The sequence below is a fragment of the Mandrillus leucophaeus genome, unplaced genomic scaffold (assembly GCF_000951045.1).
Source record: "Mandrillus leucophaeus isolate KB7577 unplaced genomic scaffold, Mleu.le_1.0 Scaffold170, whole genome shotgun sequence".
Classification (NCBI taxonomy): domain Eukaryota; kingdom Metazoa; phylum Chordata; class Mammalia; order Primates; family Cercopithecidae; genus Mandrillus; species Mandrillus leucophaeus.
The window spans coordinates 49963-63686 of NW_012101699.1; the positions used below are offsets into that span (position 1 = coordinate 49963).

Below are 13724 nucleotides of genomic sequence, written 5' to 3' on the forward strand. Positions count from 1 at the left end.
TGAATGTGATATGGTTCATTCTCTTGCTGCATTCAGTGTTCTTTCTTTGTCTCTGATTTTTTGATAATTGGAATATGATACATCTTGGTAAAATCCTCTTTGGGTTGAATTTGATTGATGACATCCAAGCTTCCTGAACCTGGATATTTTTGTGTTTCACCACATTTGGGAAATTTTCAGCCATTATTTTCTTAAATATGCTTTCTGGATCTTGTTCTCTCTCATCTCCTTCTGAAACTCCTACTATGTAAAAGTCAATACACTTGATGGTGTCCCATAATTCTAATAGGTCTTTTACATTTTTTATTATTTTTTCTTTTTTATTCTCTGACTCGATCATTTAAAATATCCAGTCTTCAAGCCCAGTGATTCTTTGCCTTGATCAAATCTGCTGTTGAAGCTTTCTAGTTAATATTTCAGTTCAGTTACTGTATTCATTATTTCTAAGATTTTAACTATTTTATTGCTTTTATTTCTTTGTCAAGCTTTTCTTTTTTATTATTAACCATTTTTCAAATGTTATTTATTTTCTATCTGCATTTTCTTGTAGTTTCCTGAACTTCTTTAAGGGGATTATCTTAAATTCTTAGTGGTCTCATAGACTTGCATATTTCAGGGTCTATTACTGGAACATTATTAGTTTATTTTGGTGTCATATTTTCTTGATTTTTAAAATAATCCTTGTGTCTTTGTGTTGGTGCCTGCACATTTGAAGAAATGGCCACGTTTTCTGGCCTTTGCAGGTGTTCTTTGTCAGTAAGAGGCCTTCACTATTTAATATAGCCTGGGATTCTGAATAGGCCAACTGGTAGCAACCTCAGACAGGCAGATGTGGGTGTTGGGTTCTCTAGTTGGGCTGGGCCACTACCTGTGCTCTGACATTAAATGGAACTGCTGGCTGTGCTCCTATGACAGGTGGAGCTGCTGATTGGGTTCTGCAATTGCCTCTGATTGTCCAGGGTTAGAGGTTGTCTTTCTTGCTAGATGGTACTATTGTTTGGAATCTGTAGTTGGTCAGGGACAGGTGCTGAGCTCTAAGGCTGGGTGAGATTTCTGGGGTTGCTGCTTGATCACTCAGGGTGGGCAGGGCCAGAGGCTATGCTTCACAGCTGTGTGTGGACTTGGCTTGCCTCCTAGTCTAGAGTAGCCTTAAGCAGAACACCAATGGTGGGTTGAGTTGCTGCACAGCTACTGGGGCTGGGCAAGATCAGATGCTCCCTCTGTGGATAATCACAGACCTGCTATTGTCTTCCTATCTAGGGAATATGCAGAGAACCCAGGGCTGGCTGGGTCGCTGCTCAGCTGCTGAGGTTGGTCAGGGCCAGATGCTCCCTGTATAGGCAACTGCCAATGTGCACTTGCCTCCCAGGCTAAGTAAGGCTTAAAGACAGAATCAAGAATTGTGTTGCCACTTGACCAGTGGGGCTCAGCAGGGCCAGATATGTCTCTCCTTTTATTTTAGTTACTTTAGTAAACTTATCTAATTCTCAATAAGAGTAAAAAATATTTTATTAAATATATTTCTATGTAACATTTTGTGTTATTATACATGGCACATTTGTTTGTTTTTCTATCTTTCCTGGTGTATAAAATGCAGTGTATTTTGTTTATTGATCTTATTTTTATGAACATAATGAAGTATAAATTGAAAGAATTTGTCTGTAGATTATTCTGGATTTACAATGTGTATTATCATATAACCTGTTGGAAATAGGCATTCTACTTTTTCCTTCCTGGAAATTATAATTCTTTTTTCACTTTCTTTCCTTTTTTGCAATGATTAGTATTCCAGCATAGTGTTGAACAGCAATGTTTAATGCAGTCATCTTCATTAAGCTCCTGAGTTTAAACCTCCTACTATGATATATGATGGTAGCTGTGGGTATTTTTAAATAGCTTTCTATCAGATGAAAGAAGTGCCCTTCTGTTGCTAATTCATAAAAGGTTTTCTTTTATTTCTGGATTCACAAGTGTTTTAAATCATGATTAGATGTTGAAATTTATATATGTTTTATTAACATCTATAGAGAATCTTATAGATTTTCTCCTTTAACTTATTAAGGTAATACTTACATAAATATACATATTCCAATGTTGACCTAACCTTTTATTCCTGGGTAAGCTCAATTCGGTCATAATGTATTAGGCTTTTTAAAAATCATTTGATGGGAATTTATAAAATTTCTTATTAATCTTTTTTAAACTGCCTTATTGGTTAAATCCCCCAATTAAAAGGCACAGAATGGCAAGCTGGATAAAGAAGCAAGACCAAATGGTATGCTGTCTTCAAGAGACTCATCTCACATGCAACAACATCCATAGGCTCAAAATAAAGGGATGTAGGAAAATCTACTAAGCAAATGGAAAGCAGAAAAAAGCAGGGTTTGCAATTATCATTTGAGACAAAACAGACACTAAACCAACAACAATCAAAAAAGACAAAGAAAGGCAATATATGATGGTAAAGGGTTCAGTTCAACAAACATAACTATCCTAAATATATATGCACCCAACACAAAAGCACCCAGATTCATAAAGCAAGTTCTTAGAGACCTTCAAAGAGATTTAGACTTCCACACAATAATGGTGGGAGACTTCAACACCCCACTGACTGTATTAGATAGATTATTGAGGCAGAAAATTAACAAGATATTCAGGACCTGAACTCACACTGGATCAAATGGATCTGATAGACATCTACATAGCTCTCCACCCCAAAATAACAGAATATACATTCTTCTTATCACTACATAGCACATACTTTAAAACTGACCACATAATCAGACACAAAACACTTCTCAGCAAATGCAGAAGAACTGAAATCATAACAACACTCTCTCAGACGACAGCTCAATAGAATTACAGATCAAGACTAACAAAATCACTCAAAACAATACAATTACCTGGAAATTGAATACTCCTGAATGACTTTTTGAACTCCTGAATTGACTACTCCTGAATTGACTACTCCTGAATGACTTTTGGGTAAATGATGAAATTAAGACAGAAATCAAGAATTTATTTGAAACTAATGAGAAAAAAGACACAACATACCAGCATCTCCGGGACACAGCTAAGGCAGTGTTAAGAGGGAGCTTTATAGAACTAAACAACCATGTCAAAAAATTAGAAAGATCTCAATTTAAGAACCTATTATCACAACTAAAAGAACTAGAGAACCAAGAGAAAATCAATCCCAAAGTTAGCAGAAGACAAGACATAATAAAATCAGAGCTGAACTGAAGGAGATTGAGACATGAAAAACCATTCAAAAGATCAATGAATCTGGAGTTGGTTTTTTGAAAAAAATTAACAAAATATATAGACCACTAGCTAGACTAATAAAGAAGAAGAGAGAAAAAAATCTGAATAAACACAATCAGGAATGACAAAGGGGATATTACACTGAGCCAAAGAAATACAAATAACTATCAGAAACTATTATGAACACCTCTATGCACACAAACTAGAAATTCTAGAAGAAATGGATACATTTATTTAAAGGTGTTAATTTATTTTTCTGTTTTGTTTTTTGTTTCATAAAACCCTTTCTCAAGGTATGATAGGTGTAATTCACATGTAAAAAGCTGTACATATTTAATTTATACAACTCAAAGAGTTTGGTGATAAGTATATACCCATTCAAATCATCACCACCATCAAGACTATAGACATATCCATCATCTCCTATAGTTTCCTCCTACCAGTTTTATTGTAATTATTACCATTATTGTGTGTGTGTGTGTGTGTGTGTGTGTAGTATGAACAGAATATAAGATCTACCTTCTTCACAGAATTTAAGAATACAATAGTTTACTGTTAGCTACAGGCACTGTGTTGTATTGTAGATCTCCAGAACTTCCTCATCTTGCACAAATGAGACGTTTTTATACCCTTTGAATATCACCTTCCTGTTTTTCCCTCCCCTCATTCCCTGGTAATCACAGTTACGCTCTATGCTTCTATGACTGATGATTTTAGATGACACATATAAGTGAGATCTTTTTTTTTTTTTTTTTTTGAGACGAAGTCTCGCTCTGTCGCCCAGGCTGGAGTGCAGTTGCTGGATCACAGCTCACTGCAAGCTCCGCCTCCTGGGTTCACGCCATTCTCCTGCCTCAGCCTCCCAAGTAGCTGGGACTACAGGTGCCCGCCACCTCGCCCAGGTAGTTTTTTGTATTTTTTAGTAGAGACGGGGTTTCACTGTGTTAGCCAGGATGGTCTTGATCTCCTGACCTCATGATCTGCCCGTTTCGGCCTCCCAAAGTGCTAGCATTACAGGCTTGAGCCACCGCGCCCGGCGAGATCATTTTTATGTCTGGCTTATTTTACTTAACATAATGTCCTCCATGTTCATCCATGTGTCAGGATTACCTTCTTTTTATTGTCGAATAATATTTCATTATATATATGTCACTTTTTAAATCCATTCATCTGTCAGCAAATAGATTGTTTTCATATCTTGGCTACTGTGAACTATGCCACAATAAACATGGAAGTACAAGTATCTTTTTGAAATCCTGACTTCAATTCTTTCGGATAAATGCACAGAAGTAGGATGGCTGGATTATAAATTATCAATGAGGTTACTTATTTTATATAATTTTGTATACTGCAACTTTACTAAATGTATTAGCTTTAACAGTTTTTTGTGGAATCTTTAGGGTTTAACTACATGTAAGACCATGTAACATAGTTGTATTTGTATTTTCTTTAAGGAATCTGCATAGTGTTTTCCATAGTGAATGTATCAATTTATATTCCCAGCAACAATGCAGCAACACCTGTAATATTTTTTAAATTAGTAATAACCAGTCTAACAAGTATGAGGTGATATCTGCTTATACTTTTGATTGAATTTCCCTGATGGTTAGTGATAGTGAATCACTTTTCATGAACCTCTTGGCTATTAATATTTATATTTCCTTTAGGGGAAATGTTTATTCATGTACTTTGCCCATTCTAAAAACTGGAGTATTTTTGGTTATTAAGTTGTATGAGTGTCTTACATATTTTGGACATTAACTCTTTATCAGGTATATACTTTGAAAATATTCTCCCATTCCACATGTTGCTTTTTATTTTGTTGATTATTTCCTTTGCTGTGCAAAAGCTTTTTAGTTTGATGTAATCTTACTTGTTCATTTTTGCTTTCATTGCCTGTGCTTTTGGTGTCAGGGTGAAAAATCATTGCCAAGATCAATGTCAAGGAGATTTTTCTGTATGCTTTCTTCTAAGAGTTTATAGTTAAGGCCTTTTCTTTATGCCTTTAATTCATTTTGAATTGATTTTTGTGTGTGATGGAAAACATGAGTCTAATATCACTCTGTTGCATGTAAATATCCAGTTTTCCAAACACCATTTATTAAAGAAACTATCATTTATCCATTTTGTAGTCTTGGTAATCTTACTGAAGATTAGTTGACCATATAGCATGGGTTTATTTCTGGGCTCTTAATTCTGTTCCATTGATCGATATGTCTTTTTAATGCTAGTATCATATGGTTTGATTACTATTAGGTTGGTGCAAAAATCTTTGCAATCTTTGCTATTACTTTCAATGGCAAAAACCATAATTACTTTTGCACCAACCTAATATAACATAATTTGAAATCAGGTAGTATGATGCTTATACTTTGTTCTTTTGGCTCAAGACTTACTTGGCTATTCAGGGTCTTTTGTGGTTCCATGTGAATTTAGATTTTTTTCTAATTCTGTGAAGAATGCCTTTGAATTTTAATAGTGATTGCATTAAATCTATAAGTTTATTTGGGTAGTATGAACATTTAAGCAATATTAATTCTTCTAATCCATGAACACGATAGATTTCTATTTATTTGTGTTTTATTCCATTTCTTTCAACAGCATCTTATAATTTTCAGTGTACAGATCTTTCACCTCATTGGCTAAATTTACTTCTAATTTTTTGATGCTATTGTAAATGAAGTTGTTACCTGGATTTCTTTTCAGACAATTTATTGCTAGCGTATAGAAACACTACTAATTTTGTATGTTGATTTTGTATCCTACAACTTTGCTAAATTCATTTGTTAAGTTCTAACAGGTTTTTGTGGATTCTCTAGGGCTCACTACATGTCATGTCATCTCCAAACAGAGACAAATATGTTTCTTCCTTTCTGATTTGGTTGCTTTTTATTTTTATTTTTTATTTATTTTTTCTAATTGCTCTGGCTACAACATCCAATACTATGTGGCAAGGATGGACACCTTTATCTTGTTCCTAATCTTAAAGGAAAGCTTTCACTATTTCACTGTTGAGTATAATGTTAGCTACGAGCTTATCATATGTAAACCAAAAATAAAATTCTAAGCTTCCCAGTCGACTGAATGGACCCCCCTTCTCAAGAAAGGGAATTCCCAAGTAAACCTGAAGGACGAGTCCAGGCCATGATGGGAAGGTGAGGTTGGACATGCCTCATTATATCCTCTTCCCTTTGGAGTTCAGGCACAACAGAGCAGCATTAACATTACAACAGAGGTCTTAAGGCTGAGGAAACAGACTCTTTGTAGCAATAAAATACCAAATCCCAACCTGTCATATAGCATCACATGACAGATAGCAGGCCCTGAAAGAAATTAAAATATTTTACCCCAAAGCATATTTCTTTGACATATTTTGAAATAGCCCGGCAAAGCTGCCTCTGGTGGGTGAAATGTAAATTCTCTACAGAATACAAATTTCCCTTTCCAGGTCTTTGTCTGATCCTGAAGAGACTGATTAGCTGAGAGTCTAGCAATTTTTAAAGATCTGAATATGAAACATTTGCCATCTATTGCCTCTAAGAGTGGCCACCTATGAGACTTCATCTACATGTACGAACCTTGGTCTCCACAACCCCCATCCTAATCCAGACACTCTTTTCTATGATTCCAGGTCTTTTAGATAATAACTTAACTCACAACCATTTGCCAACCAGAAAATCTTCTAATCTACCTATTACTTGGAAGCCCCCACTTGAAGTTGTCCTGCCTTTCCAGACCAAACCAGTGTATATACCTTACGTATATTGATTGATGTCTGTCTGTAATTTCTGTCTCCTTAAAACATAAAATCAAGCTATAACTCAACCACCTTGGGCACATTTTCTCAGGACCTCTTGAGACTATGCCTTGGGCCTTGGTCACTCACATTTGGCCTAGAATAAACCTCTTTAAATGTTTCATAGAGTTTGACTCTTTTTGCGGACACATACGTGATCTTTATTATGTTGAGGTACATTCTTTTGTTACCTAATCTGTTGGCTTTTATTATGAAAAGATGATGAATATTGTCAAATGCTTTCTCTGCATTTGTTAACATAATTATACATTATTTGCTCTTCATTCTGTTAATATCATATATTATATGTATTTATTTGCATGTGTTGAAACATTCTTGCATCCCAGGGATAAATCCCATTTGATCATGGGGATTCTTTTAATGTTTCTTTTAATGTACTTTGTAATGATTCTTTTTATCATGAATTTGATTGGCTAATATTTGTTGGAAATGTTTGCATCTATGTTTATCAGGGATATTGGCTTGTAATTTTCTTCTTTTTTTGTGGTGTTTTTATATGGTTTTTGTATCAGAGTAATTGTGGCCTCATAAAATGAGTTTGGAATTATTTCCACATCTTTAATTTTTTGCAAGCATTTGAGAAGTATTGGCATTAATTTTTCTTTAAATATTTTGTAGAATTCACCAACAGAGCCATCTGGTCATGGAAATTTCTTTCTTGGGAAGATTTTGACTATCAGTTGTATTTCTAACTCATTCCTGGTCTGGTATTTTTAAAAAAAATTCTGAAGCAGTTTTTATAGGTTGTATGTTTCTAGGAATGTATCCATTTCTGCTAGATTATCCAATTTATTGGCCTATAATTTTTCATAGCGCTATAGTCTAACCTTGTCTTTGGTTTCACTTTTGATTATTTTAGTTACTCATGATCAATTGTGGCCCAAAAATAGTAAATGAAAAATTTCAGAAATAAACAATTTCTAAGTTTTAAATTGCACACCATTCTGAGTAGCATGATGAAATCTCTATCATCCTGCTCTGTTCCATTTGAGACACGAAAAATAGCATATGTAGGGTTTGGTACTATCCATGGTTTGTGGCATTCACTGGGGATCTCGGAATGTAACCCCTGTAGATGAGGGAGAACTAGGATCGTCTCATGACATTTCATATTTGTTTCTGTGGTACCAGTTGTAATGTATCATCTTTTATTTATAATTCTATTTATTTGAGTCAGCTCTTTTTTTCTTGGTTAATCTAGGTAAAGGCTTGTCAATATTATTTATCTTTTCAAATAAACAACATTTAGTTTTATTGATCTTTTTATTGTTTTTCTATTTCATTTATTTCTGCTCTAATTATTATTTTTTCCTTCCTTCTGCTAAATTTTGGCTTAGTTTTTTCTAATTTCTTGAGGTATAAACTTATGTTGTTCATTTGAGATCTTTCTTTTTTCTTAATGTAGATATTGATAGCTATAAACTTTTAGAACGGCTTTTGCTGCATTCCATAGATTTCGCTATTGTTTAAAAATTTTTCATCACTATGGTTTCAATGTATCCCCAAAGTTTATGTGTTGAAAACTGAATCCCCAATGTGATAATGTGGACAGGTGGGACCCCTAAGAGGTAACAAGGCCGTGGGGATCCTGAGGATCCTGCCCTCCTGAGTGGATTAATGCCATTTTTGCAGAAGCAGCTTCCTTCCTCTTTCTTACTCTCTTGCCCTTCTACCTTCCTCCACGGAATTACACAGTTAGAAGGCCCTCACAGGATGTGATCCCTTGATCTTAGACTTCCCAGCCTCCAGGACCATGAGCCAAATAAACCTCAGTTCATTATCAATTACCCAATCTCAGGTATTCTGTTACAGCAGCATAAAGTGGACTAAGACAACCTCTGGGTATATGCTCTGTGGGCATGTTACACATGGCCTTTATTGTGTTGAGCTACATTCCTTCTATACCTAATTTGTCGAAAGTTGGTTTTGTCATGAAAGGGTGTTGAATGACGTCAAATGCTTTTTCTGCATCTGTTGAGATGATTATGTTGTTTTTGTCTTTCATTCGTTAGTGTAATATTTATTGATTTGCATATGTTGAACCATCCTTGTGTTCCAAGGATAAAGCTCACTTAATCATGGTAAATGAATCTTTTAATGTGCTGTTGAATTCTGTTTGACAGTGTATTTGGTCTTTCTATCACTCCTCCTCCTCCAGTCTGTACAGCAGACTTTGGTAGACAAAGACCTTGACCAGTCAGCCTGGCTGGATACTCCGGAAGTCTCTCAAATCTTTTTTATGGATGTACCTGCTTTACTCCTCTTGTTCCTTCTTGGTGGGAGGGAGTCTTGGGATTTTCTTTTCTCAGTCCTGCAAAGCAGACTAGCTGCTGAGAGCCTTCCATTTATTTATCTCTAGGGCAATTCCCTAAAATACTCAAGATTGTGCACCTTCTCTCAATCCAGGAGAGTCAAGCTGATTGCTATCTGTGTTCTGACTGCAGAAGTTTGTATGCACATCTGCCAGGCTCAGGCACCCTGGCTGCAGGGAAGCACGTGCCCGACTGTGATGGACCAAGAGGTTCCAGCCACAGGGGGTGGTGTGTGGAGGGCTGGGGGCACATATCAGCTGGTTGGGTAGTCAGCAGGTTGTGAGGTCGCCCCTAGTAGAGTGCAGGAGCTGGCCAGTAGGTTCTGCGGCTTGTTGTTCAGGTCCACGCACTGGCTGCCGTAAGCCCCTCCTCTTTCCCTGCTCCTAGCTGCCCCTAGGTGATTCAGCCACACTGGTCCCCTCAGTGTTCTGCATTAAGTGAGACAGAAATGGGTTTCCTGGGCAGCATCCCACACACCTGGGGAATCTGGACATTCGCTTTGCTCTCACTTTCCCCATGGCAAAAATTGTGGGCTGAGGGAGTCTCTCTTGGCACTGAACCTTGGAAGAGCAGTGAGGCAGGTAGAACGAAGCAGTTTTTACCTTCCTCCACGCATCTGCTCTTGGCTTTTTTGCCTGATCAACCAGCTGGAACCTCTCAAGTGGCTTCCTAGACTCCTACAAAAATACCTTTGTTCATGGTAGTTGTTTAATTAAAATTAGAGTTTCTGTGGGAGTTTGAGAACTGAAAACTCCTTTCACCATCCTAATCATGTCACTTCTTAAAAGGTTTAGTTGTATGATAGTTTGTATGTATAGTTTCATTATCATTCAGTCATAAGACACTTTTAATTATCATTATGACTTTTTCAGTGACCACTTAGTTATTTTTGAAGTATGTTTTTAAAGTTTCAAACATATATGAATATTAAATTTTCTTTTTCTCAATGAATTTAATTATATTGTGATTAGAAATCATCGTGTGAATCATACCAGTCTTTGTCTATTTGCGCTGCTATAACAAAATACTACAGACTGGCTCATTTATAAACAATAGAAATGTATTTCTCATCGTTCTGGAGGCTGAGAAGGCCAAAGTCTAGTACCAAGAGATTTGGCATCTGATGAGGACTCTGCCCTCTGTTTCAAGATGTCACCTTGGTGCTGTGTCCTCTGAAGGCAATGAACGCTGTGTCCTCACATGGCAGAAGGGGCGAAAGGGTAAGTTCACCCCCTCAGACCCTTTTATAAGGCACTAACCCATTCATATGGGCATAGTCCTCAGGACTTAATCACCTCCTAAAAAGCCCACCTCTTAACAGTGCTGCATTGGGGATTTAGTTTCAACATGAATTTTGGAGAAGACACAACGCTAAAACCATATCGCAATACCATTTTCTTCAGAGTTTCTGTAAACGATTTTATGTGCTTAAGCCTGATGAGAATTAATTTATGTTCTATGTGTGCTTCCAATGCTTTGCTGTGGGTGCAGCCTTCTAAGAATATCTATTACATTGGGTTTGGTAATTTGTAGTTCAAATATTTTATATTCTTACTGATTCAAGTCACATTGCAACTTGGTGGCCCATGATTAAGTGTTCAGTCTCTCCTAAGGTCTGGCCCAAGATGTATTTTTCAAAAGAAGAGTAGTTATTCATAGAGAATGGCAGGGTTCTGCTCCTAAATCCTGAGGGCCTGTGCCATGAATCACTTACGGGGCCTGGCAAAGGCTCCTAACAGCATGCCTGTCTGTCACTCTCTGTGGGCCACATTTTGATCCATGCTTCCGCCAACCAAACTACAGAGCCTTTCTACATTCTGAGCTGCAAGATTAAATGCAGAATCTCTGATTAGTGAGGCCATTACATGTGGTTTGAGCCAATCTTATGTCCTTGTACCGCCACCTTACACCCTAAATATCATTTGACATGGATTCTCTGGATTTCTGGTCCGTATAGATTAGAAAAATCAACTAGCTCTTTTGGAGTGTGGTTCACTTTCTAATGCATCATACATTTTTTCCAACTTTAGGGTCCTGTTGAAACTTGAGCCTAGGTACAGGTCTAGAAGCAAAGAGGGATGGTAGGGGTGGGTCCTGAGTGGAATCAGCATTGTCTTGCGTGGCAGCTGCCTCAGGAGAGAGGCCATTACAGTTTCTTTGGGCAATGCAGGGTTAATCCCCTGAGATGACAGTGGAGAGGCTATTTCCAATTGACGTAGGGAGACTGAGACTGCTTTCACTGGCAGACTCATCAGCATTTAGGGTTCACTGTCCCCAGCTCCATCAGTCTTCCCATACATCCCCATTTCAACTTTCTGAATCTCATTTCTTCCCAGTCAATGCCCCCTCACATTGACAGATATTCTGAGGAACAGGTTTGGATTTCCACTGTCATTCAGCCGGTCACCAGATTAGTTCTGAATTTGGTTTTCAGCAGTCTTAGCCCTGTGGCTACAGAAAATAAGGGTCTCTTTCAGGGCACTCATGGAAGCTTTCATGTTATTTATGCAACACCAAGAAACTCAGAATTCAAATTCCTCTGCTCATATTTTCTTTTGTCACTTTCCTCACTTTTTCTAGCAAGAACAGGAGCAACCAGCCAATCTCATCTTATTCACTAGGTCGACAAACATGTTTGAAAATATGATACACCAGTCAACCCATGGTTAATTACAGGTCGCAAATGGTGATATTTTGCATATCTGTATTGCTAGATCACAGCATGGACTCTCAGTGCTTTTTGTTGTGTTTGTTTGAAGACAGGGTCTTGCTACGTTGCCTAAGCTGGCCTCAAACTCCTAGGCTCAAGTGATCCTCCCACCTCAGCCTCCTGAGTAGCTGGGACTACAGGTGTGCACAGTAATCCCAGCTCAGAGAATTTTCTCTAGAAATACTCTTTTTCTCTAGAAATACTCTTAGTACCAAATTTGTATTAGCGAGAGTTCTCCAGAGTAACAGAACCACTAGGATGTATACATACATATATTTGAGAGAAAGATGGAGATAAAGAGAGAAAGGAAGAGGAGAGATGGAGAGATTTAGTATAAAGAATTGGCTCGCATACATCATGGAAGCTCTTTTAGTTCCCAACTCATGGGTGAGTCAGCAATCTGGAGACCCAGGAGAACCAATGGTTAGTTTAAGTTTAAACCAGAAGACCTGAGAACCAGAAGAGCCAATGGTGTCAGTTCTGTCCAAAAGTTCGCAGGCTCAAGACATAGAAAGAGCCAGTGGTTCAGTTTGAGTCTGAAGGCCAGCAGCCTGCTCTGAGGCCAGGAAGAGCCAGTGTCCCAGTTTCAAGGCTCTCATGCAACATCATTCTCTCACTTAGGGAAGGGTCAACCTTTTGTTCTATTCAGGTCTTCAACTGATTGGGTAAGCCCACCTGCATTATGGATGGTAATTTTCTTTACTCAGTTTACCAATTTAAATGTGAATCTTATGTGTAAACACCCTCACGGAAACATCCTGAATAATACTTAACCAAATCTGAGCAAATCATGACCCAGTCAAGTGGACACAAAAAATTAACCATCATAGGGGAAGGAAATACTTAATTCTACTCCTCTGGAATTGTAAACAGTTCTATTTCCACCTAACCAAATGTTTATAACTTTATTTTTACATCTCATTAATTTTAAACGTTTAAAATAAATCATTAAAACTGAGAAAGATAAAACAACAATGCCAAGATAGAGGCTCCTGTCCTCACTCTGAGTTACTCAAGCATCCACTCCTCCTTCTCTCCTCCTCCCCTCCCTACTCACCTCCTAACTGCACCCTGGATTCCACCTCTTGGCTCAGATGAGCATGCTGCATGGAACAGGATACGCCCCCAGCGTTCTCTTGGACGGTCAGGGAGAGCTCCACATCAAACAGGCCATGCATGTTCGTGTCTGTCCTGGAGTCTGCGGACAAATCCTGTCCTTGTGGACCTTTCCACTTCGCCATGGGCCGGGGGAACCAGCCCGAGGACCGACAGAGTAGCTGGATGCCTCTATCGACATATCCCACGATGGAAATGAGAGGAACTGAGCCCAGTGCTGGGGAGAAAACAGGGAAGAGTTTAAAGCAAAGATCATATCCCAGAGCCACAGCAATTCAGAGTCAAGTGCATTCAGTCCACCCCCCACCCATTCTCTCTCACACACACACACACTGAAACATTCAGTCCACCCCCCGCCCATTCTCTCTTACACACACACACTGAAACCGTCAGTCCACCCCCCGCCCATTCTCTCTTACACACACACATACTGAAACCGTCAGTCCACCCCCACCCGTTCTCTCTTACACACACACACACTGAAACCGTCAGTCCACCCCCACCC

General features: G+C 38.1%; 1 protein-coding gene across 1 annotated transcript in view; it reads right to left on the reverse strand.

Annotated features, from left to right (window-relative positions):
* The window catches only part of BTNL8 (butyrophilin-like 8), a 47450-nt gene that overhangs the window by 26651 nt on the left and 7075 nt on the right, over window positions 1–13724 (reverse strand). Inside the window, 1 exon segment of the mRNA XM_011976825.1 lies at window positions 13161–13436. Coding sequence (XP_011832215.1) covers window positions 13161–13436 — 276 coding nt within the window.